The 27,652-nt window shown below is 36.2% G+C and overlaps 1 protein-coding gene across 1 annotated transcript; it reads left to right on the top strand.

Moving 5' to 3' along the window:
* Positions 1-27,405, top strand: LOC100254505 (uncharacterized). Its single transcript, XM_002263112.5, has 23 exons — positions 1-544; positions 2,302-2,590; positions 2,731-2,799; positions 2,879-3,016; positions 3,114-3,231; positions 12,213-12,295; positions 13,048-13,143; positions 15,063-15,231; positions 15,311-15,453; positions 15,531-15,617; positions 15,857-16,042; positions 17,508-17,675; positions 19,776-19,896; positions 20,000-20,069; positions 21,030-21,117; positions 21,224-21,344; positions 22,588-22,781; positions 22,908-23,016; positions 23,604-23,759; positions 25,121-25,223; positions 25,971-26,144; positions 26,630-26,775; positions 26,994-27,405. Exons 1-23 carry the CDS (start codon positions 393-395, stop codon positions 27,185-27,187), a joined length of 3,174 nt encoding a protein of 1,057 aa, XP_002263148.3. The 5' UTR covers positions 1-392; the 3' UTR covers positions 27,188-27,405.
* Positions 27,406-27,652: the final 247 nt, after the last annotated feature.

The following is a 27,652-nucleotide window of genomic DNA, read 5'->3' as shown; positions in this document are numbered from 1 at the left end:
TACACCATGGCTTAGCCAAACCAACTTAAAATGTGGGACAAGCCTTGTAGGAGACAGAAAGCCAACAACCCTGAAAAAGTTGATCATAGAAAAGTGAGAAGAACGTGTACCATCAGCCCACACAAAAAGCCAATCTTCATGGGCTGATGCCTTTTTAGATTTTCGTGTTCACAACCCAATTATCATTGCTTCCCACCAAACCTCTGCACTCTCAACATCGCGCCCACCCGTGAATCCATTTGATTATTGTTTTCATTAATTTTTTTATTGTTGTAACTCATTTTAAATTCAAATTTAATCCCTCTCTCTTTCTATGTATATAATATATGTTTTTTTAGTCCAATTATGTACAGTGAAACGTGGGCATAAAGCTGGTGTTAGGTGGCAACCAAATGGCAGGAGCATTGACATTCAGCAGTGACGGAGTGGGAGCATTGGGATTTTGGAAAACCCACCAATATGGGTTTATTTCTGGGGGTTTCAACAGGCCATTGTTGAAGAATTGTGTTCCTCGGCACCCATCTTCTCCATCTCGCCCCTTCAGGTGATTTCCAATTTTTTTTGCCTTTTCCTGTTACCCACGTCCATATTACAATTTTTTTTTTTCAATTTTTGTTTTCATTTTTGGTTTGATTTTGGGTTGGAGTTGCTTTGATCATTGTTTTACTCACAGGGTAGAGGGATTTTCCTGTGATTAAATCACTTGGGAAGTCTGAGTTCTGTGACGAATTTTATGGGTTACCTCATGTCCCACAATCTTGGAAGTGTATATATTTTTTTTCTTTCAAGTTCTGGATAAAAATCACAACAATTCATGGGGAAAAATTGGCGACCCGTGATATAATAAATCCCACTGAATGTATAAAATCTATTTTTGTTTATTCATTTTTCATCCGTTTGATCCTCAATAACCCCTTTAGGAAACAAGGCATGGTTCCTTGATGTGAAATGTTTGAACATCTTTAGACTTAAAAAAAGGCATAACTAGTACTAGTGATAAGAGCTATAAGAGTTGGAAGTTCTAAAAAAAGATGTCAAGTTTTTAGGAGTTCAGTGGAAATTGAAGTTGGAGCTCTTGTTGATTTAAGTTAACAGTTTTAAGCAGTTATGGGTGTTGTACTTATTTAAAGTAAGAGATCAAGCCCACTCCCCTCTCGCTTTATATGTTAGTATAGATTTGGGAGTTAGTTGCTAATAGCAATCTAAATTTTCTTTGCTTAGTTATGGTATGCATTCATTGAGCTTTAACCAACAAATTACTTAGCTTAGCTGCTCTTCAGCTTTCGAGAATAGGTGTGCTAGTTCTTGAGGGTGCAGAGTAAGAAACCTACCAAAGATAGGGTTCCAGGAACTATTCTGATTCATGTGGCTAACTGCAGTTGCATTCTCTGCTCCAATTGCTGTTTTTGTTTCAGCATTCCTGATTTATTAAATCTTAGTATCACCTGTGATCACTGGTTATTAACAACTTGGGAAGTAAAGTTATTACACAGAGTGCAAGAAGTGCCAAAAGGGCACAAAAGGACATCAACCCTGGTACACGGGAAGTATACAAAGGACCACCCAAACAGAAATTAAGAAAATAATAGAAAGAACTAAAAATGAACTCACTGAAATAGTGGAAAATGAATTTGGAAAGCTACAAGTAATTTTGTTCTTGCACAATAACAATGGTAAGTTGTTCATGACAATGTGGCACTGCTAGCTTTAAAATGATGGGAAATGGTTACCTTTTGGTATTTTTCACATCCCATGTTTAGAAAATAGGATGAACTCACTAGCTTCTAGCTTTTAGATTCTAGATTCACAAAGCTCATGTGTTCTAAATTTTCTGTACTGAAGATAGCTTAGTAGTCTTACAATGTCAAGGATGGACAGCTTGTTAATCATCATGAACAAAGTTCTTTTCTGATTTTGTTTTTCACTATAAGTGATGGAACCGAGATGAATTATTTTATTGAGAGGCTATCTTTGTTGCAATGTGAAGTGAGTAATTTTTTAATAAAACCATTTGATTGTACATGTAAGTTCCTCTAGAGGGGACATAGTGCCATGTTGCTTCTCAGTCCTTTGCTTGAGCATCTGTTTCAGATGTTAGGTTCAGACTCGTCGTAAGTTCTCTCATGCTTTTAGCCCGTAAGTAATCAATCAAATACCATTATTTGATCATTTGTAAAGATGCCAAAGAATTAATTGGCTTATTTCAGCTAAAATATAAATTTTCGCTTCATTTTGAGAAATGGCTGAATAGGAGGCACTATGTTGAAGAGGAATTCCTAACACAAGTTTTTTAGCTTGCAGAAAGAGGGTTAAGAAGAGGCTGATTGGTGAAAGATTAGTGATCAAGATGGCAGAATATGAAGGAAAGGTGGTCCCTGCAGATTTCACTTCTGGAAATATGCTTTTTGAACCTATCCTGGAGGAAGGGGTTTTCCGGTTTGATTGTTCTTCAGATGATAGAGATGCAGCATTTCCCAGTCTTTCATTTACTAATCAGAAAAATAGAGATATGCCAATCATGAATCACAAGGTTCCTATGTATACCCCTACATTTGAATGTGTTTTGGGGCAACAGATTGTTACAATTGAGGTAAGTTATCTTGCATTATTTTCCAGTATTAGTGCCATCAACATATTCTATATTCTCTACTAACCAGCATATTTTACTATCTGTTTCTCAAATATTTCCTTGTACCTTAACTAACAAAATAGAATTTGGTCTTGATTTAGCTTCCCACTGGTACCTCCTTTTATGGAACAGGAGAAGTTAGTGGACAGCTTGAGCGGACAGGGAAGAGAGTAAGACAGTTTGTATAGTTTCTCATCATGAAGCCTTGTTCCAGTTCTACAAGTATTGATAAACTTATATTCCATGTAGGTTTTTACGTGGAACACAGATGCATGGGGTTATGGTTCTGGAACAACATCCTTGTACCAGTCACATCCTTGGGTTCTAGCTGTTCTTCCAAATGGGGAGGCACTTGGGATTCTTGCTGATACAACACGGCGCTGCGAGGTTTTGAGAATTTCTATTTTATGTGATATGCTGAAGTTCAATCTTTTAAAGGATCTTTTTACTTGGGTCTCTACCTATTCATTTATTTTCTATCCAGATTGATTTGCAGAAAGAATCAATAGTAAAGTTTAGTGCTTCATCCTCTTATCCCATCATCACATTTGGTCCATTTGCTTCACCAACTGCAGTTTTGACATCTTTATCACATGCAATTGGTAATTTCCTAATGCATTTTAAATGTTTCTTTGTACCTGTGCAATATGCTCTTTCTGAATGTTTCTATTTGACCATGTGGGGACCTAAATTTCAGGCACTTCGCAAAATATTTGAAGTACACTGTCAAACATCTCTTAGCATCTGAGTATGATGTTAAGCCTTGTTGTTGTTTTGAGGAATCTCTCAGGAGAGGCCCTGTGCAAATTTGCAACAATAAACATGCACCATAACAAGAAATTAGGTTCATGTTGTCATGCTGTTCAACCAGTTTTCTGCAACCTGAAACTGAGAAGAATCAATTTCATCTTGTACATTCTAAGTTCATCACTAGAGATGCTAATGTTATACCTGTTAGAAGAGGCAATTAAATGTTCTTTCTTGCAAAATTAATATTAATCTGAATATCAGTATTGTAAATAAGAACCTAAGCTGCAGGATTCACCTTTATATATTTAGCAAGACTTATGCCTCTTAGCAGCCTGCCAGTCTAGCTACCAAATTCTGATGATCAATTGTTGATTTGTATATGTCGTGTATACTTTTTAAAATTAATACAATCTCCATTTACATATCAAAAAAAATTGTTATGATGATCAATTGCAAGTTGCCAATGGACACCATGCTCTTCCAAGGGCCCTGATCTTATTTGAGGTAGGCATCATATGTCATGGTCCCTCGTGTATGACTTTGGAGGTGCAATGCTCTAGCATTTACTTGAGTCTGGGATTTGTCTTAAAGTAAGAATCCGTACTGAGCATCTTGTAAGGGGATTCTCAAACCTATGTTTTCTATTCTCTCTTAGAACCTTTCCCAAGAGGTTCCTTTGGGGCCAGGTAATTCCTCTCTCCACTTGTAATATTAGGACACCTGTCATAGATGATTCAGATGTTGCTATTGCATTAGGCAAGGGAGTCAGCATTTGTATTCATAAAGTGATTTCTTATTTTGTTTCTTACCAATCACTCTATCCTCCTTATAAAATATCAGTTTCACTATCCTGTCATGCCTATAATCTAGTTGTTTGCAATGTCTATGGATGGAACATAAACAAAGCAATGCCAGTGTAAGTGGAAAGGCAGAATATTTGTTGAGATAAGAGCTCTCACAATGAATAATAGATGGGAAAATGGGATTTGCTTGATCTGTCAAAGGAACTGTTGGTCATACATGTGGGAACTGAAACATGCAAGGAGAGGCTGGAAGCTAAGCAATTTACTTACACATAGGAAATTGGTGAACATGAAAATTTTTACTCCCATAGCCAAGATAAAATCTGTTCAAGATATAATTGGACAAAAAACCTATAATGGGTTAAAATGAAATATATTATTTTTGAAAATAAGCTTTTCTAAATTAAAAAGAAAAGTTTAATGTATCCAAGTGGAGTCTTCTGAAGCTTATCAATGAGTCTGACTGATATTTCTGAGTTGTTTCATTCCATAAATAAATTTGAACACTGAAAGAAACCGTTGGAGAGATTTACTCTTATAACTGATGCAACTGGCAAATGTTCTCTAGAATTTCTCTTAGATTTGAATGCATAGCTGATGAATAATGATAGAACATGAATTGATATTTTTTACTCCTCTTCACAGGAGCCCATATGCTTGTTTTTCTACCAATCTCTATTTCCCCCCAATCTAGTATTGTGATGACAACATAGATAAAAAGTCCATCATGATTCAATTGGCCCATTGTGTATGTAAGTTTCTCTGGTTGAAGATTTGTTAGGGAAAATGGGCTATATTGCTAAAATAAAGCCGCAATCAGCATTTGGAATGATCCAGTCAGCATAGCAGAACTGAATATGTTGAAGTTGATTAATACTTTGTGCCCCTATGAGATCTTGCATTTTTTTTTCCTTTGTGTTTGGGAGTCCATGTGAGGGAAGTTCCTAACGATAGACTTCTTCATGAGGAGAGGTTTGTCAATGGTGAATAGATGTAGTCTATGCAAAGTCAATCAAGAGTCGGCAAACTATTATGGTGTTTGTTTTTTTACTTAATTCTAAATAGAACCTTAATGTTTAATAGTGTTAAATATTAGGTTGTTTGTTTTTGACGTAAATTGAGAGAGCAGAATTGTGGAAATAATTTTATTCTCCTTCCTTCTCAGAAAACTACATTAGCTTTATACAAAAAAATCTTAGCTATAGAAAAGGAAACTAATTACTAGGCTATATCAAATCCCATGATTTATGGGATACTCTAACAAAATAGGAAACTAACTAAATTAACCTAATTCTAGGAATTCTGGCTGTTACAAACAAACTCTCCTAAACTAGCATAATTACTATACACAGCAAAATACAAGCCATTAATTTACAACCATAATTCACGTTTTCCCACACTCCCCCTCAAGCTGGTGAATAGGTATTCACCATACCCAGCTTGGATACAAAGCTTTGAAACACTGAACTACTTAGCCCTTTGGTAAGTATATCGGCAAGTTGACCATGTGTAGACACATAAGGTGTACATATCAATCCACTATCCAACTTCTCTTTGATGAAGTGTCTGTCAATTTCAATGTGCTTCGTTCGATCATGCTGTACCGGGTTGTGAGCTATGCTGATTGCAGATTTATTATCACAATAGAGTCTCATTGGGCCATCCCATTTAATCTTTAAGTCTTCTAAAACGATCTTCAACCATAGTAGTTCACACACACCCTGAGCCATTGCTTGAAATTCTGCCTCTGCACTAGACCGCGCTACCACATTCTGTTTCTTACTCCTCCATGTTACGAGATTTCCACCAAGAAAGATGCAATATCCAAAAGTTGACCTTCTGTCAATAATTGAGCCAGCATAGTCAGCATCTGTGTATGCCTCAAGTACTAACCCTCCATTCCTTTTAAACAGAATACCTTTACCTGGTGTCCCTTTGAGATATTGTAACACTCGATAAGCTACCTACAGATGAGCTTCCTTTGGACTATGCATGAATTGACTAATCATACTCACTGCATATGCTATATCTGGTCGTGTATGAGATAGATAAATGAGCCTTCCCACCAAGCGTTGATACATTTCTTTATCTACTGTAACATCATTTTCTGCCTCTCCGAGTCTAAGATTCGGATCTATTGGAGTACTTGCTGGTTTGCATGCGGTCTTTCCAGTTTCTTTGAGAAGATTTTTAACATACTTCTGTTGGGAGATAAAAATGCCTTGCTTAGAGTGAGCCACCTCAATACCAAGAAAATATTTCAACCTCCCTAATGCCTTGATCTCAAATTCCTTAGCCAAACATTGATTTAGAACCTGTCTCTCCTTGTCATCGTTTCCTGTCACTATTATGTCATCAACATACACCAAGAGAGCTGTGAGTTTCCCCGAAGATGAGTGTTTAATGAACAACGTATGATCTCCTTGACTTTACCTATATCCCATAGTTATCATCACTCTTGCGAATCTTCCAAATCATGCTCGTGGTGATTGCTTAAGTCCGTACAAGGCCTTTTTTAATTTACATACAGTATGAGCAGCCAAATTATTGTCATAACCTGGCGGGACCTCCATATAAATTTCTTCCTCTAGTTCTCCATGCAAAAAAGCATTCTTGACATCAAATTGCTACAAATCCCAATTGTAATTAGCTGCTAATGACAACAAGACTCTAACAGTGTTCATCTTTGCGACCGGAGCAAAAGTTTCTTGGTAATCAATCCCATAGGTTTGAGTATAACCCTTGGCAACCAATCTAGCCTTGTATCTTTCTATTGATCCATCTACTCTGTATTTCACAGTATAAACCCATTTACACCCCACGGGTTTCTTTCTTGTCGGCAATTTTACCAACTCCCAAGTTTTGTTTTTTTCTAATGCCTCCATCTCCACATTCATAGCTTGTTTCCATTTTTCATCGGTCAAAGCCTCGGATACGGTGGTAGGGATAGAAATAGTGTTTAGGCTAACAAGAAAGGCTCTATGAGATGGTGAAAATTTTTTAAAGGATAGGAAGTGTGTAAGAGGGTATAGAGGTCGATTTGTGCATTCTCTAATCCCTTTCCTAACAGCAATAGGGAGGTCCTGGTCATCATTGTTCACATGAGATTCAGATTGCAATGAAGGATTAGAAATTGTTACCTCATTCTCAGAATTTGGGTTGAAGTCTTGGACTTGCACAGATTCAGGGACAACTGTCTTCTTCCTCGAAAACACTTTGTCAAATCTCACATTCTCAGGGGCAGATTTTGGATTTTCAGGCACAAGTTCAGGCTGATCGGGCAATTTAGGTAAGGTTTCAATCAAAGGATCAATGGGACGAGATTGTTTTGACAAGGGAAGTGATGGCAGATCAAGGAATAAAAAATCCCCCCTATCCTTATCTTCCATTACCGAATTCTCCCCCTGAAGATAAGGAATAGTGAAATAAGATTCTTGTTCATGGAAAGTAACATCTACCGAGACATAGAATCTTTTTTATGGAGGATGGTAACACTTATACCCTTTATGAGTTGAAGAATAACCCAAAAAAACACATTTTAATGTCCGTGGATCTAACTTCCCCCTGTTTTGATTATGAACATGGACAAATGCCACACACCCAAATATCCTAGGAACAAGATTGTTTGTAGTGTGTAGGTTTGGATAGAATGTTGAAAGTATGTCCATTGGACTTTTGAATCCCAAGATCCTAGAAGGCAATCTATTTATGAGATGAGCAGCTGTAAGAACTGCTTCTCCCCAAAAGGATTTAGGCACATTTTTATGAAACATGAAGGATCGGGTTGAGTCAAGAAGGTGACCGTTTTTTCTTTCTGCCACTCCGTTTTGCTGTGGAGTGTTAACACAAGATGACTCATGTATTATTCCTTCCCTTTGAAAGTATGGAGTTAGGACTTGATTGAAATAATCCTTAGCATTATCCGACCTAAATCTTTTGATATTGACTCCAAATTGAGTCTTAATCATAGAACAAAAATTTGGAAGGACAGTACTGACATCAAATTTATGTTTGAGCAAAAAAATCCAAGTGACTCGAGTACAATCATCAATGAATGAAACAAACCATTTAGCCCCAGTAATGTTAGGAATAGGAGAAGGACCCCAAATGTCACTGTGTATGAGATAAAAAGGAATAGAACTTCTTTTATTGCTAACTGGAAAAGACACACGTTTGTGTTTAGCAAGTTCACACACTTCACAATGAAAATGTTCGACGTCTAGACCTTTAAATAAAGAAGGAAACATAATTTTAATAACCCTAAATGATGGATGTCCAAGTCGACGATGATAAAGCCAAACTTTTTCTTTATTGAATGAAAAAACTTCTGAGACAAAAGAATGAGATGATTTGCCTTTGGTAATGTTTGATTGACTTGGTGTTTTGAGATAGTAGAGTCCATCCCGTTCTCTAGCATGTCCAATCATCCTCCCCGAATCCTCGTCCTGAAATACACAATGACTATGATAAAAAACCACATTGCAATGTAAATCTTGAGTGAGTTTTTGGATAGAAATGAGGTTCGTGGTTAACCTAGGGACATGAAGAACATTTTTTAACATCAGTGATGGGTTTATTTTGACATCTCCTATACCTGCTACAGTGGTCAAGGAGCCATCGGCTGTGGCTATTTTTCTACTGCTTGAACATGGGAAATATGTGGAAAAAATGTTTGGTGAATGAGTCATATGGTCGGTAGCACCTGAGTCAATGACCCAGGAGTTGGCAAAGGTTATATCCAAGACATTTAATCCAATAGAGAATGGAAACTTACCTGAATACGCCAATAAACCAGTACCTGTTGGTTTGTCAAGGTTGCAAATAAGAGACCTCACCCTCTCAACTTCTTCTTGATTAAGACTGCCTGTCTCTTGCGGTGTTGCTCCATTCTGTTGTACTGTTGTAACATGGGTCTGACCATTATTACTTGGTTGTTCTCCCTTCTGTCCCCACTCTCGACTTGGTGGTTTTCCATGTAGTTTCCAGCACCGCTCACGCGTATGGCGTGCCTTCTTACAATAAGTGCACCATAAGTTGTCCTTGTAGTCACGATTTTGAGTCTTTGGTTAACTAGATCTTCCATTGCCAGAAACTAGTACTCTTTCCATATTTGTGGCTGAATTGTTACCACTGCCAGCCACCATAGCCGAGCTGTCCGTGTTCTGTGGATTAAGCATCAGGCATCTTCTGCTTTCCTCTCCTCGAATTAATGCCACCACCTCATTAAAGCACGGAACTTCTTTCTTGCCAAGAATCTGGATTCGCAATTGGTCAAATTCTGGATTGAGTCCAACAAGAAAATCATAGACTCGATCTTGTTCTATGAAATCCTTGAGAATAGCAGCATCTTCGGGACACTTGGTCTTTATCACCCTGTAATGATCAAGTTCTTGCCATAAAGATTTCAATTGATTAGCATACTCAGTAACAGTTTTCACCTTGACCTCGTATACTTGGGCCGCATCTCTCGCCTTAGAGTACGTCTGTTGGATTGCATCCCAAATGTCCTTGGCAGTAGCTAGGAACATGCATGTGTCACTGATTTCAGGAATCATAGAATTCCACAACCATGCCATAATCATGGAGTCTTCTTCATCCCATGCTTCAAAATGAGGATCTCCTAGTTTCGGCCCTGTACCCATGAGATGGCTAATCTTCCCTTTCCCTTTCAACATGGTGCGAACAAGTTGGGACCATTTCAGATAATTTTTTCCATCCAGCCTATATGCAGCCTGGATATTTTGCAATTCTCCGGAATGTTGGGGTCGAATAATCTCCTCTGAATGGACTGTAGTGGTTGTTTCTGCAATCTCTGACATTTTTTACGGAAAAAAAAGGGCAATTTCTAGGTGATTCAAGCAAAGCACGTGGGTCAACAATAGACAACGTTGAAAGCCAAGAGATCAGATTGATAATGAAGGCAAAAAAAAGGCAAATGAATGGCAATGAAGGCCAAGAAGAAAATGAAAATTCTAGGAGAGGAAACAAATGCTCTGTTTTGAGTTTCAAAAACAGAAGAAAAATTGGGCACTGTATTCAGCAATGAAGGCTGAAACAAAATAAATTCCAAGGATCCTAATTCAGCTCTGATACCATGACGTAAATTGAGAGAGCAGAATTGTGGAAATAATTTTATTCTCCTTCCTTCTCAGAAAACTACATTAGCTTTATACAGAAAAATCTTAGCTATAGAAAAGGAAACTAATTACTAGGCTATATCAAATCCCATGATTTATGGGATACTCTAACAAAATAGGAAACTAACTAAATTAACCTAATTCTAGGAATTCTGGCTGTTACAAACAAACTCTCCTAAACTAGCATAATTACTATACACAGCAAAATACAAGTCATTAATTTACAACCATAATTCACGTTTTCCCACAGTTTTTGTAGTATTTTATTTCTATTAAGTTTTAAAAAATAAAGAAAAACCAATATGTTATTTTTTCTATTTAGAAAAAGCTACATATTTTGGCTTTTTCTATTTAGTAAAAAGTTTATAATAAGTTAAGAAAAAGTAGAAAAACAAACAACCTAAATTCTGAAAACAAATTGCTTTCAGCAAAAATCCAAAAAAACAAACACCACCTGCATCTTGATCCATTGTGCCAGATCCAGAAAATTGTGGGGCATGTTACTAGCTATTTTTTGTTTTTTTAGTGGGTACTTCCAGACACAGTTGGAGATCTGTATTAGGATGGAAGTTTCAAGGCTTGGATAAGAGAAGGCAGAAGGTTTGGTGTATGGCTCCCCTTTGCTTGTTCTGGTGCATGTATTAGTCGGGTTTTTGACAAGAAAGAGCTTCCCAATCAAAAATTGAAGGAGAACTTCATTTGATACCTAGTGGGGTGGTCTAGAGCTCCGTTAGGACTGAAGAACTGTAAATTGTTGGACTTTTTAGGTGGCCTACAGTGTGGTTTGTTGGTATAAGGGAGTATGAAGAGCTAGGTGACCATGTTAATGATTGACTTTGTTGATTGGCTTAGCTTAAAGTAAGGCGAGGGAGGTTGTTTTTTATGCTTCTCTCCTTTTTAAGTGTGCCTTTGGCGAATGTCAAATGTGTACGCCGTGTGTAAGTTGCTGTGCCTTTTGCTTAGGCATCTTTAATATATATTCTCTATTTGCCTATCAAAAAAAAAAAAAAAAGGGGGGAGTGCAAAGTGCTAGCTTTGCAAGCTGGGTCTTTGTGACATAGATGGACCAATTTGAGCGGGTGTGTTGTAAGTTTAGTGTTTTATTGTTTTTTATCCTCTAGACAATATAAGGTTGTCTTTGGCCTTTTATGATTTATTTTATTTTATTTTTTATTTTTATTTTATTTATTATTATTATTATTTTTATAAATATAAGAGGCTAGGGAGAAACTGCAAGTCCTCTAGCAGCATTTTACTGTCTCTCTGTATTTATACCCAAAAACCTCAGAAATTAATGGATTCACTGTCTAATGTTTCCCCTTGCGCTGAAGCCCAGAAATCATAATAATTCATCTTTTAGGACTCATGTTCTCAAAACCATAATGTAGGAAGGTCTCTCTTTTTTTTTATTCCTTAATATAAGAACTAGTAATTTGCAATTTATTAGTTTGAAATGACAACCACTAGCCCTTTTCTTGCAAGCTCTTTAATTAAAAGGCTGGTAGAGAATATATTTCTTGTCAATAAAGTTCTATTTTTTGTGGAGCCTTTAAATAGGCTGTTAATGTATAGGAAAAATCGTCAATTGTTTCAAATTTCCTAAAGCAAGAAGGACTCTATACTTTCATTTATTTCAAGGAGAATGACATTTTATCTCATTTGTTCTTGTGAGATTTATCCAATTACAAGAACAGTTGAAGTTTGTTTTGATATCTTGGTGCTGTATCTAACTCTTAATAAAGCATCATCATGAATTCAAAGGAAGATACTTCTTTTGTTAAATAGGAAACATCTTATTTAAAAGTCTCCTAGCCTGTGTTTAACATTTGCATCCTTCTATTTAAATATTTACTCACAGCAATTTATGTTTCATACCTGATGCTTTCTCTCTAGGAACTGTATTTATGCCCCCAAAGTGGTCCTTAGGCTATCAGCAATGCCGATGGAGCTATGATTCTGCTGTGAGAGTTCTTGAGGTTAGTGCTATGGACCTATCTCAAATCTTTCATTTCATAGGAAACTAAAAGTATCGTTTTTCAAAGAGAAAGAAATCGCAAGGATGAGAGATCCTGTAAGCATAGATGGTAGGAGTAAACAAAACTAGTAAACATGATCATCAATACAGCAACATCTTTAGACTCAGCCAAACAACCCTCAATACAAAGGAGAGTGGGATGTTTTTTCAAATGCCCTTTGCAAGAGAACCTTCCCTCTTGGCAAGCCTGTTAGCTTACTGGTTAGCAGATCTAAACTTCCAAGAAAAGGTAGAAAGCATATGTTCTTAACGAGGTCAAGAATGTGGGACACCCAACAGTGGTGTCTCAAATGCTGCTAGAACTGATCACCCTTTCCTGGATCTATGTCTCATTAGAAGTAAAACCATGTTCTTGAAGAAGGTAAGAATGTGGTACATCCAGTAGCGGTATCTCTGAAGCCCTCTAAGGTAAGAGTTCTTGCTTCAATAGCTGTTGCATTCAAATATTATGCCCTCTATTTCGTTTTGGTAACATATACATAAATAAGCTCCAGAATGTGTTAATGAATATGGTATTTTTTTGAGATGACATTTGTGGTTTGATATCTTGTTCTTTTCTGAGGAAAAGTAGAATCCCAGATTTTGTAATTCTCAGAGCTTGTTTTACACACTGCTCTGACTTTGTAGAACCTTTTAAACTTTGAACTTCATTCCCTCAAATTTTCTGCTGAATTTACCCACTCATACTTACAGGTTGCCCGAACATTCCGTGAGAAGGGAATACCTTGTGATGTCATATGGATGGATATTGATTACATGGATGGTTTTCGCTGTTTCACTTTTGATCAGGCAAGTTATATATCCCCTATAAGATATTTATGAACTATAGTTTCATGATGAGTTCATAGTCATTTGGACCACATTTCAATTACTATTATTGTCATTGTCATTTGTTTATCATTTTTTCACAAGTAAAGTGTATTTATGATGTGAAGATAGAAAATATGCAAGAATCTGTATCCTTTATAACAGCAACAACAGGAAAAGCAAGAACTATAAAGCAATCTACAAAACCTGTAAAAACAGACAAAGACTTAAGAGTAAGAGAGGGTTGGTTTCCAAACAAAGACATCTGGTGCCTAGATCACCTAACAAAAGAAGAAAATATATTTCTAGCAAGGGCTTGAGTCCTCCACGTGGTCTCTGTTAGACAATCAATTTTCCTTTAAAGTTTAACCTTGTAGGATTTGAACCCACAATGTATATCATGCATTCCAACACTCTCCCTCACATGTAGCCTTCTTTTTTGGCTTACACTTGAACTTAATAAATAGGGAAAGAAATGTGTAGTAGTGATATTATCTTATAGGATTTGGGGGTACAATGTATATCATGCTCTCTAGCAGTTTGAGCTATCAGTTTACTCATTTCTTAAAATTTTGATTTCCACCAATGTACACACTGAGGACTAATTCAACTAAATACACGAGGGAAATAACAGAATTTCATCATTGTTCTGACTGTGTAGGCTAGAGTTTGAGTTTTAAAATTATCATTTGCAAATAATGTTAGAGATGCCATTCGGGATTTAATACAGGATGAAAACTTTCATGTGAGTCTTTCTCTATTTTTGTCAAAAAAAAAATTTTTCCTCCTGAAAAATGTGTCAGTGTGCTTGTGTATTAGGCAAGTAGAAGCATTCTAGTTATACTTTCATTTCAGTATCTTTTGGATTATTTTCCTCCTTTGATAAATCTGGATGATCCTGCCTCTAAGGTATAATTAAGCTTGAGTACATCTGACAGTATCTTAGTCTTACATGGACTTCAGCTTTCAATCTTTGTCATATGTAGCTACCTTTGGATGGCTTGTTTAGCAATTTGACACTGATAATCAATCATCAGTTTAAGCAAACCAGCTTTGATGCTGTATATTAAGCCAAAGACTTTCTTATGCAATCATATACAGCAGCCACATTTGGATGCTTATGCATCTCTGACTTGTTCAGCAATTTAACTCTAACCAGTCAATTTTTGTGGACCACCCACCTTGAATGGTGTTGGTCATACACTTGTGAACGGATTGGCCTCTGGGTACATCAGAACTGCATGTGTTCACTGTGGTGGAGCATGCTCTGCCAAAATCAGCATAGATTAGGTGCTGTTGAGGGAACATGGTCAAGCTGTAGGTCACATGACCTGCACTGAGTTGTGGCTGACTGGACTTATTCCTTTTATCAAAGCAGATCCATTTGCTTTATTGCTATCCAAAGGTCAGTAAAATAACGCCAGACCCTGCACTAGAACATTTAATGAAATAGGTGGCAAAACTCTCTTTTTATGACTCTTTTCAGGTGATAGGCCCTTCCCCTATCCCTTCCTTATGTTTGGAAGCAGATATGCCAAGAAAGATCAGGCTTGTGGTGGAATGAAGGCATGGACTCCATGAATGTTCCCCATACCTTTGACTAATTAGGAAAGAAAGTCTCAGCCAGAAAAAGAAGCCTTTGTGTATTCATCTACAATTGTATTTCATGTGCATGGGTGATATAAATTATCTATTTGATACCTACATAGAGGCCTTTACATCAGCAGGAATGCATTCATTAGAAGATCTGCTTATTGCTGATTTGTATCTCGTGCCATACGTAAACATGGTTTTCTTGAAAACAACATTTTAACTTGGAAATGGCTTACCCATTCCATGAAATCCATGACTTCTTTGTCCCATTCATGTCTTGGATAATAAACTACATTAATTTCCCCCAGGAGCGTTTCTCAGATCCAAAATCTTTGGGTAAGGATCTTCATCTTAATGGTTTCAAAGCAATCTGGATGCTTGACCCAGGGATCAAACAAGAAGATGGTTACTTTGTTTATGATAGTGGTTCTGCAAATGATGTCTGGATTCATAAAGCAGATGGAACACCTTTTGTTGGTATGTTTTCCTTACAGATTTGTATTCTTGGTTATTATTGGTTTTATGGATTTACTGAGGTTTACCTATCCAATTTTAGGGAAAGTATGGCCCGGTCCTTGTGTTTTCCCTGACTTTACCCAGTCAAAAGCTCGTTCATGGTGGGCCTGTTTAGTCAAAGATTTTATTTCTAATGGTGTTGATGGTATATGGAATGATATGAATGAACCAGCTGTTTTTAAGGTGATTTTTCAAATTCCTTTCTCAATTTCTTGCATTTCCTTTTGTTGCTCTTTAGTCTCATTGTTTTTGCTTTTCAGACTGTAACAAAGACAATGCCTGAGGACAATGTTCATAGAGGAGATGCTGAGCTTGGAGGTTGTCAGAATCACTCACACTATCACAATGTATTAATCTTCAAACCCAGTCTTGTGCTTTCCATAGTACATGCTTTATTATGAATTATATGCTTATATCATATGCAAGTTTGAAATAGGGTTGATCTCATTGATGCACTGGGCTGTAGCAATTTAAATGACATACTGGTTTATGAAAGTCATATTTGTCACTGCTTTAGCTTTGGGAGTGCATGATACTACAATAATCTCTTTTGGACTTCAATTATTTATATTTATTGCCCAATTAGGTCTATGGCATGCTGATGGCAAGATCAACATATGAAGGAATGAAATTAGCTAATGAAAATAAGCGTCCTTTTGTTCTCACTAGAGCTGGGTATATCGGTAGCCAGAGATATGCAGCAACATGGACAGGAGATAACCTTTCAAACTGGGATCACCTCCATATGAGTATCTCTATGGTGCTTCAATTGGTAAGTGACATGAGAATCTTGTGCTGTTTGCCTGATGCCAAGTTGAAGATTTAACTTGTTTTATGCTTTTAACATGTTTTTCAGTTATGCCTTTTGCATACTCCTCTTGCCACGCCAAGCTGCAAACCTTATTTTGCATATAAAATATTCATGTGTGAGAGGTTAGAATGTGTTCTTTTGAAAACAGTACATGAAATCCTTAGTTTCTTTTTTTTTTTTTTTAATGACCACAAAACTGTTGTAAATGGAAAGGGCAGACTTTCAATATTTAAATATGAAGATTAATGTTTAATTTAGTGAAAAATCAAGTAAAGAACTTGGAAGAATCCAGAGTTCCACAGTTTTGTAGTTAGGGGAGTTCCTTCAGATGGCTAATAATCAGTTATCTTTGAAAATACCCATGGTAGTTTCTGAAAGACTTAAGAGTGAGAGGGTAAGTAGGTCTCAATTAAAACTTAACCTGATAATGAATTCCGAATTAGTGATTGATAACACACCTAAATTTGTTTGCCAAGTCAAGATGAGTCCCAAGATCTGGATATGCAGTGACTATTAAATAAAAGAATAAAGTAGAAAAATAAACAGGAGGAAAACAAAACTTTTTATGTGGAAAAACTCAAAGGAAGGGTGAAAACTACAGGACTTTCATCTGAAATTAATCCACTACTAAAGAAATAGAGGTATAATTATTCCGAAATGTGGAAGTTGCACCTAACCTGAATCCACAGTTCATGACTCCATAGCTTCATGAGTTCTTTCTCTTTGCTAACATCAATACATGTCTGACTACATTTTAATCCCACTTACACTCTCTAGCATGATGCTTTAAGTATCTGGTGATCCACTTGAACAACGATATTCTATATCCCCTTGGCTGCATTAGCTCTTTCAAAGAATTTCAGCTGCATTGAGTAGAGAAGAACTACCTCTTTTAATTTCAGCTGCATTGAGTAGAGGAGAACTACATTTCCTTACCTTTTGCACAAAGAATCAGTAGCAGGGCCTAGTTATCCTCTCAGTAACATGGTGTTGTTTAATACTTCCTTTGCACTGAGTGACATCATATTATTTGTTCCCCAATTTATCTAGCAAGGAAACAGCCAAGATAACATGAATAAAACAATGTAATTCATCAGGAAAATCAGTGATTATAAGAATTTTGGTATAGTCAATCAACTTGGACACCAAAGAAGAAAACACCAAAAATTGACGTTCTCCTGGATTCTTCCTTAAAATCCAAAGTTACGAACATTTGATTTGGAACAAAGGAAAGAAATTATGTTTTATTTGAAGTTACGATATGTTTCCCCAAGACACTGTGATTTAACATCCACCCTACCTTAAACACACACACACACACACACACACGCACACAAACCCCAGAGGAGAAAGTTACATATGTTCCCACTTTAAGTTTCTATAATTCAAATCATTGCTCTAATTATGCTCTTTAGTGTGTGTCCAGGGGCTTAGTGGTCAACCACTATCAGGACCAGACATTGGTGGATTTGCTGGAAATGCAACACCCAGGCTATTTGGAAGGTGGATGGGTGTGGGTGCTATGTTTCCTTTTTGTCGCGGGCATTCTGAAACTGGCACAGTTGACCATGAACCCTGGTCTTTTGGGGAAGAGGTTTGTCATCATCCCACTAGTATGATAGGAATTATTTTCCTGTCTTCAACATGATAAAGACGCGACTCTTTCAAAATGGAATAAATGACATTTGCAGCTTTGACAACAGTGCTTAAACACCTAGAGATTGTGTTTGTAAGATTGACAATAGCTGCGTCTGACTGAGAAAGCTCATGCCTTGTTTCTTTTAGTAGATGGGCTTTCTTAGTGTTTCTTTTCATATGACATGCTGTTACGAATCACTACACCTGAGATTGAATGTGGAGTGAGTTTTTCATGTCAAACTCCTTTTGCATTCCATCTCCATTCCTTTATGTTAACATGTGATGTGATTACTTTTTGGCACCATTCTGATTGGTTACATGAGAGGTTGGTTCTTGTGTCAGCATTTCAAGAGCTCATAGAAGTGAAGTTAGATCTGGAACATAATTCGTTACATGACAGTCTAGTTGCCTCTAGTTTGGAGCTTAAATGCTTTGACGCTGGAAACTTAATGCCATGAGGCAAGTAGAATCATAATCAGAATATTTTAATTTACTATTTCTAGGAGTATTTTTTCTTTGTTAGGATGGGTGATGATAATCAGCCCTTCAAAATGAGGGCTTGGTGAAAGAAAATAGGAAAGGGAAAGGGAATCATTACAGGAACTATGGATCTCAAGATAAGTGGATGTGGATAGTACTCTTGGTGGGTGTGTTGGACCTACTTGGTCAGGAGAAAAATTGAAAACTCCATATCTGGGGTATTTTGACAATGTTATGGTTTAATATTGTCATCTGCTGCCAAAGTCAGAAGGCATTTCCTTGTGATTTGTGTTAATCACTTTTGTTTGCATTTAGTTCGGCTCTTATTTAATTATTTATGTTTTACAATTTGGCAATCTAGAAAATCTCTGTTTATAAGCAAGGCTCATAGAGGCTTCTTTTTTCTTTTCTTTTTTTCTTTTTTTTTTTTCTCTTTTTTTTTTATACTCTCTAGATTTGAGTTCTGTTTAGAGTTTAGCAAGTTTTCTGTTAGTAGTACAAACTTATTTTTTAATTTTTAATTTTTGAAGAGTTAGTGTCTATGCTTCTATATTAGCAAAACTGATGTGGTGATGGAGCAAATTATCAGAGAGAATCATGCACAGATTTTGCGTTCCATGAATGTTGTGTCTGTTAATTTCAATTCTTTTGAGACACCTGAAAGATCTTGGTGAGATTCCAATGTGTATCTTCTCTCTAATTCTTTTTGGTCATTTTATATTTCTGGTTTGTTGTACACACTTTGAAACAAGCTGTTTCTTAACCTAAACACTATATCTTTTGAGCTTAAGGCCTAAATCCTAGATTCATGGTACTAACCTCACACTAAAACTTATTTTTCGTCTACCATCCAGAAATTGTGCCTGCAGTTGCCAGCTGGATGACACGTAGTGACACATTTTGACTCCTGAGATCAATAGGTTTAAGGTGTTGGGCTTGGTTCAAGAAAGTCCTATGGTGTAGATTTGAAACTTGTGTACTCTAATGATGTGTCTAGACTTTCCTCATTTGTCTTGGAAAGGCCAAACATGAGCAGAACTTGAGTAAAGCTTAACATGATGAGAAGAACTTTGCTTCTTTTGAGGCCACAAAAAGAGGAGTTGTCATCCTACTGAAACTTGAGTTAGAGTTGGTAAACTTGATAATCATACTTGTCAAAAGAATACATGTAACTAATATTTGGTTCACTGGGTTTTCAACACTGCACTGACATAGAGGGTTCGCTGAAGACACCCCTTTATGTTGGATATGGAGTACTTTCAATCCAAATTAAGGAGTGCCAACATTCAACCATCTTCTGTGATATGTAGTTTTGGATTGGGACATGGATGGTTTTGTAGGGAGATCGGTTTTCTCTCTATTTTTGTAGTAGCCATGACGTGTACCTCTTCTTCCATGAAACACATTCTCATGTTTCTTTTGTATCTTTCTATTTCTTAATATGAATACAAGAATAGTTTCTTATATACTTGATAATGAGAAAAAGAAATTTCCATTATGCTCTTTCATTTTAGATTTCTATCTTTGATGTGCCAAATGATTTTCATTCTTAATTAATGCTATTTCTATCCGTTAGTGTGAAGAAGTTTGCCGTTTGGCATTGAAAAGGCGGTACCGCTTGATACCACACATATATACTCTGTTTTATATGGCACATACAACTGGTACTCCAGTGGCAACTCCCACCTTTTTTGCAGGTGGGCCCTTTTTGGTTGAATTAACATATCACCATTTTAATGGATTTCATGGAATGTTTTGCTCTTTATGGAGATTGCAAATGTTTATAAACTTCTTTTGCAGATCCAAAGGATCCCAGCTTGAGGACAGTTGAGAACTCCTTTCTCATGGGACCCCTTCTAATATATGCAAGGTGATTCTCTTACTTTGGAGATTATCTGTAGTTGCTTGTGGGATTTAATATATATTTATATTGCTTGATTTTCTGTCCTGTTTATGCAATAAGGGGCCACCTTTTCTGATGCATGATGTGAACTGTCAACTCTTATACCTATTTTTCCTTTATTTAGATTCTAGGGATAGTATTTTAAACAGGTTCTTAATTTTTTCATATGACAAGATGGGCTTTGGATACTATAGAATAAGAAACCTTGATTTTTATTTTGACAGGTTCAAGTCCATTGCCCTCTTCATCATCCATTACTCTACAAGATAACAAAATTGTGTGTACTTGTTGGCTTTGTTTCATTCCATATATTGCCTTTCCTGTTTCATGTCAAACCGCATCATCCAACATTGACCGTTGATGGATTTCCTTGGTTATTTTGTTGGGAAGCTAGATCTCTGAAAGTTGCATCTGTATTTTGTAGGATAGTAAAATTTTATTGTTAATAACTGCTAATAATCCTCCAAAATGAAAGAAAGCAAATTTCCTTTCCTAAAGTTGTAGTTTTGGAACAAAAAGACTTTCTTTTTGTCCCCAGTCTGCTGTAAGTTTGGATTGATTGATCCTTGTGTTTCATGTTAAAGCTTGACCTTACATCACACGTTTCATTTGCATTATTGGGGGAACTGGAAATTGAAAATATAAATGCGATACTAATACCATCATATGGACATTTTGATCCTTTGAGCAGAGGGAACTATTGGGTTTGTCTGGTTTAGAAATACTTCTTTTTTTTCTTTTTCTTTTTCTTTTATATATATATATATATATATATATCAGAAACAAGAATATGTACTAATTGAGAAAAAATAAAACATGAGAAGGATGAGAAATCCTTCTCATGATATCAAATCTGGTTTTGAAATACTAGAGGAATCTACTTTAACCAGTGCACTTTGTACTGACATCCTTTTCATTCTTTATCAGCACTATACCTGACCAGGGATTGGATGAATTACAGCACAAATTACCCAAAGGCATTTGGCTGAGCTTTGATTTTGATGATTCACATCCGGTATAAAATGCTGTAGATCTTAATAGGCTTTTCTTTGTAGATTCCCTCTTGCATTTGTCGATTATCATGCTTTATTTTTCTATCCTGTTTTTTCTTAATGTTTCAGGATTTACCAGCTCTATATTTGCAAGGTGGATCGATCATTCCTTTGGGTCCTCCCCATCAGCATGTTGGTGAAGCTGATCCAACAGATGACTTAATACTCCTTGTCGCTCTAGATGAACATGGTAATTTCCTGATGTTAAATCTTTTCTAATCGAAGGATATGAAATCCATACTTGGTAAAATCTATAATTTCAAGTTCCAAATGGTTCAGCTCCTAGTTAGGGTCATATTTTTGAGCCTTGAATTTTCCTCCATTTTTGGCTTCACTTATGAAACAATTGTTTGACAGTGGTTTTAGAAAGCACTTAGCATAGAAAGCGTCTTTTGAGAAAAATAAGGCATTTGGCAAATTTAGAAACTACTTTTAAATAGTCAAAATATTAGTTGTTGTGCTTCTTGGAGAAGCAGTTGATAAGTGATTCTCTTAAAAACACTTCTATAGAAAACACTTAAAACTAAAAACACTTCAAATAGAAACACTCTCAAATGCACTCCAAATCTGGACAATTTAATGCATGCTCTGTGGGAATTCTTTTTAGTTTCTTCTTTATTTTATTTTATTTTTAATTTTTTTTTTATTATTATTATTATTTTTTTGTGATAAGCATGCAATACAAGGGGAAAATACAGTATGCTTGGAAGGGTTGGGGCCAGTTTTAGGCTCATGCTCACTGTGAAATGTATTAATAGCAATGAAATTAGTTAATTTGTCGAAAGATATTTTAAAAGATAATAATAAGACTGATTAGTGTACTAATCTGATGTAGTAACAGAGGTTGTGAGCTGGCTTATACACCTTTTATCGGATATAAGTTAGGTAGTCAGGTGTTCTACCGAATTCACTGCTACTTTCACTTTATGGAATTCTATTGACTTTTGATTTTATTTATCTATTTATTTATTTACTTGGTTTTTTTTAATTGCCACAAACAGCAATTCATTCAATCATGAATCATAAAGTGCAAGAATGATGAGTTGTCCTCAAAGGACTGAAACTTCAAATTTGAACTCCCTTAACAATTCTTACGCAAGACTTCACATTTTTTAACATCTTTATAATACTAATATAAGCATGTACAGACAAGGTCAGAAGCCTCCAGCAACTGATGCCAGGCTCTGATAAGAAGTTTGATGGAAGAGAGAAGGAAAAGGGAAAAAGGAAGAGGGGAAGAGAAGAAAGAAAAAAGAGGATTGCTGGACTTATAATCCATCAACACCTTTAAGGCTTTTCTATGTCTATGCAGAGAATATAATAGAAAATATGGCCTACAATTGGCAACTAATTAACTCTCTGCCATAGAATACCATTAAGTAGATTAATATTTTGTGTAATGTGCATATCTAAATTAAATTTTTGTATTACAGGGAAAGCTGAAGGTGTTCTCTTTGAAGATGATGGTGATGGGTATGAATTCACAACAGGTGGATATCTATTGACATACTATGTTGCTGAACTTCAATCTTCAGTTGTTTCTGTTAGAGTTTCCAAAACTGAAGGATCATGGAAAAGGCCAAAGCGTGGTCTTCATGTCCAATTATTGCTTGGTGGAGGTGCAAAGGTATGTTCAATTTTTAAAGGCTGATGGTGAGTAAGACAAAAAAAGGCATTATAATGACAAACTGCTTCACCATGGGAGACTCTCTATTTACTAATTATTATCCTTAATTGTCTATCCTGAAAATAGATTGATGCACAAGGCACTGATGGAGAGGTTTTACAAATTACGATGCCTTCAGAACATGAAGTGTCTGACCTGGTATCTACAAGCAAGGAACAATACAGGAATCGTCTAGGTAGTAATGCTATTCCATGACTATGTACTGGTTCAGTTTTCCTGGAAATTAGTTCTCTAAAATTTATTTGAATGCTATTTATGCAGAATTTTCTTAATAGAGACCATGTTAATTTGTCTCGGTCTGCAGTTCATTTTGATGCCAAAGTATGACCTTACCAATGAACTGAATAGGGCAGAGTCCTTAATTTTTTCTTTTAAATTATATTGTTTCAATGATCACTTTTCTGCGGCATCTATTTGCTTATTATATTCTCTTTGAGAATCACATTTTTCTATTCATGCTGTGTACCTCATGATTTCATGCCTGTAAAATAAATTCTGACACAACTCATTGGGCTAGACAACTTGTTTTTTATGTTGAGGGTGGTAGTAGCTGCAGAACTACTAACTCATGAAGATGGAATCTTTTCTTTTCTTGCATTGTATTTCTGATAACTAGCAATTAACTCCGGGAACCTTTTTTCTCCTATGGTTCAATGGGTCCTCAGTATTGTTTATCCCAAATGCATTTATTTTCTAATGCGTGAATTCGGAATGTCTGTTGTTGACCATGCTGTTTCTTACTATATAAACTGCTAAATGCAGAAAGTGCTAAGCATATTCCAGATGTACAAGAGGTTTCTGGCCATAAGGGAATAGAACTTTCAAGTACTCCTATTGAACTGAAAAGTGGTGATTGGGCTCTCAAAGTGGTCCCTTGGATTGGGGGTAGAATTATTTCCATGATGCATCTTCCTTCTGGTATGCTTGTGTTCTTCATGAAGTTTTACCCACTATTGATTCTCTCAATTCTTTTTCTCAATGTGATTTGTTTTTTCAGTTTCTCATGTACTTCTGTGAAGTTCAGTTCCCGATGCTTGAATTATTTATTTATATCTTTGTTATCTATCATGCATTTGTATTTAATGGAAGATATACTTTTCCACTTATATTGGGAAATGATGCTCAAAGTCTCACAATGTATATCACTGACCAAGAAATAGTCTACCAAGAAATTCTTTCATCTGAGTCTCTGTTGAAGAGGATCAAGTTGCCCTTGTGATTTTATTGATCCAGAAAATGACAATTAAATCCCCTTCATCAGTTCTTTCTTTCTTTTTGGAGCTATAATGTTAGTTTTTGACAGTGCAACGATTCATTTATTTTTCCTCTTTTGCAATCCGAAACTTATTCATGAAGATATTGACTTTCAAAAAGCATATATATCATAGAATTCTTCTTTTGCAGTCCACAGATTCATCTGGAACCAATAATTGTCAATGTTCTCTAACTATGATTAAGAGAAATGAAATCTCCCTACAAATCTCTTGGTCTTTGTCTAACTCTTATAAAGTTAGAGAAAAAGTACAAGAAAAAGAAAATGTTGATGATAAACCTTGCTCACATGGATCCCCAAATTTATTTTTCTTATTCTCTCTCCAACTTCAATTCTTTTTTTTTTTTTCTTCTTATTTTCTCTCCTTTACCAAGAATGAAGAAGTTGAAAATGTATAAGTTTCTAAATAATTTCCATTGTGTTTGGTTTTCTTTCATACTTGCCACAGTAACCTTACTCCAGTACTTTCCATGATTCAAATAGAGGCGTTGTGTTCTGTTGCACATTCATACCCATTGACCAAATTAAATTCTATTTCCAAGTCTCGTTTTCCTAACTCAGAAATTTAGAACATCTCACTGTTGAGATTTTAACTCCCAGAAGCTTCCAAATGATCCAACAGACAGTTGTAGGCACCAGTCTCTAAGAATCATCGTATCAAATTACCTTTTCTATGCCGTATATGTGATGGTCACATTCCACCACAAGTTTACGGTACTGTATTTTTCTAGAGAAGTGTCTACCTAGAAAATGGAGAATTCTTACAAGCAGGAATATAAATGGACTACTGATTAAGATAACCTCCCAAATCTGAAGAAATGAATGTATGGACAAGGTTTTTCACTTGCTTAATTTGCAGTATCCTGTAATGCCAATGTTTGGTATCCTGTAATGCCAATGTTTTGATTCTCAAAACTCCTTAAGTCAACTAATTTAGATGGTTGGAACATGAATTATTTGCCATGAATTGACCATGTCTTCCTCTCCTATATGAGCAATGTTTCAGGAACTCAGTGGCTTCATAGCAGGATTGAAGCTAATGGATATGAAGAATACAGTGGTGTTGAGTACCGGTCAGCTGGATGGTCTGAGGAATATACCATTGTTGAGTGAGTTTCTCTACTATCTCTCACAGCCTTATGTTATACCGTTGTTGAGTGCGTTTCTACACTATCACTCATGGCTTTACTTCTTATTGAATGAATATTGCAATAGATCAAACACTCAATTATTTTGTTGCTCATCCTAATATTACATGACAAACCCAACCACATGGAAGGTGGGCTTGTTTGGTATCTGTTTTTTGAAAACAGTTTTCTAACTTAGTAAACACATTTGACATACTTTTCCCAAATGGATTAAGGATGCTGGCTTGGTTGAAGTGATCCTTGGCAATTCCTCTTTCACTTGACCCAATTTTCAAGAAGGCTTAATCCGCAAAACACTTGTTAGCTTTCTTCTCTTGAATGAGTGGCACTCTAGATTCCCTAATATTTTTCAGGAATTATCCAGTTAATCCCTAATCACTGCCCTATGATTTTGGAATCTCTTTTAGGACAAGTGTTTTGTTTCAGGTTGAGAGGCCAGAAAATTTTCTCTGGCCATGGTATCATAAAACGCGATTTATTTGCTGCCAATAGCCTTACTTTTTTAAGTATCTCTTATATGTAGAAAAAGAAGAGCTAATACCATTTCTGGATCGGTCTAAGAATTAAGATTAATTAATGGTTGCCTTGTTAAAAACGATGCATGATAGATCTGTGGATTGTCCAAAAACAACTGAAATTATCATAAATGCTGTTCTATCACTTTCTTGTTAATCCATGTTTGTACCTTGGAATCTTCTTTCCTTGCAGGCGTAATCTTGAGCAGGCAGGAGAGGAGGAATCACTTAAGTTAGAAGGTGAAATTGGTGGAGGATTAGTTATTGAGCGGCAAATATCCCTGCCAAAAGATAATTCCAAGGTTTTCCGAGTAGATTCTGGCATTATAGCCCATAATGTTGGTGCTGGCTCTGGTGGATATTCAAGGTTTGTGTTTTTTAATTACATCTATGTATGAAATATACCAACTAGTGACAGGTAATTTGCATTCCCGAGGTCCATGATTGAATCTTTTCATGAAATGAGGTACTTTGTATAATTCATTGTTTGGAAGAAATTCAAAAAAACTTCCCTTTAAGCCATTAAGAGATAATGGTTCTAGTGGAGAAGATAGGAAGAAATCTGTATAAACTAAGCACAGAAATGCGAATATCTGAGTCCATGCAATGTGTTAAGGTGCCTTGCTTTATTATTCATACTTTATAATGAAAAAGTTCGGACAGACAAAGTTTGAAAAATTAGAGGTGGATAAATTCCTAGCTAATAAGAAGTTAATTAGTTTATGTATTCCATGGTTTCTCTACAAGCCAATTGGTCCTTTAAAAAAAAAAAGAATAGGTTTTCATGCTTTCAGTTGCTGCTCTTTTGGGAATTCATGCATAATGCTTCATTATGGTTTGTTCATCTTGTAGGCTGGTTTGCCTCCGTGTGCACCCAATGTTCAATCTCTTGCACCCAACAGAATCTTTTGTCTCGTTTGTCTCCATTGATGGATCTAAGCATGAAGTTTGGCCTGAAGCTGGTGAGCAGTCTTATGAAGGGAATCTTCGGCCTAATGGTAATGTTCCTCTTATCCATCTTTACAATCTTCCCTATCATTGAGATAAGAAATCCAATCTATCTTTAGGGTGCTGCACCCTGAGAGTGAACTTAGCTGATTTGTTGGTTGTTGATCCTAGAATTACATAGTTATCCTAATCTTTCGAAGCAGCCACCCTTCATATATTTTCATAGCTGAAGTTGATCATTTCCTTTTTCCACGATTTTTGTTTTCAGGTGAATGGATGCTGGTTGATAAATGTCTCGGGCTGGCTCTAGTGAACCGGTTCGACATCACTGAAGTCCACAAGTGTCTCGTTCACTGGGGAACCGGAACAGTTAACTTAGAGCTGTGGTCAGAACAGAGACCGGTTTCCAAGCAATCACCTCTTACGATCTCCCATGAATATGAGGTGAGAGTGATCCCTTAGTTTGTTATCTTCAACATAAACCTGGAATTTAAGTCAGAAGACTTCAAAACTTGGAACTGCAAGCTTACATACTACTTAAGAATGTTCTTCAGTTATTACCTAAATGCTTTTCGTGATCATGGAATATGCTTTGAGCTTCTAGGCTCTATGAGAATTTCGTCTGAACTCGCAGTTCGAAATTGATATGTTAGTAGTAAACCACAAAGATTCTTTTCCTAGTGTTTGGCCTATGGGAAAGTAGGCCTTGGTTTCTCATTTGTTATAACATTAAGGCGTGTTTGGTACATAGGAATAGGAATGATGAGAATGGGGGCGGATCACCATACCATTTGGAAAAGATGAATCAAAATTTTGACTATAGTGAATTTTGGTCTTCCTAAGAATGAAATTTTGATTCCAATTCTCATTTCGCAATCCAACACAATGATATATAAATTAATTTTGATTCTCATGTCAATAAAAAAT

This window comes from Vitis vinifera, chromosome 2 (assembly GCF_030704535.1).
Source record: "Vitis vinifera cultivar Pinot Noir 40024 chromosome 2, ASM3070453v1".
Taxonomy (NCBI): domain Eukaryota; kingdom Viridiplantae; phylum Streptophyta; class Magnoliopsida; order Vitales; family Vitaceae; genus Vitis; species Vitis vinifera.
Note: the sequence above shows the minus strand (reverse complement) of the source record. Positions and strands in the feature narration are given on the sequence as shown.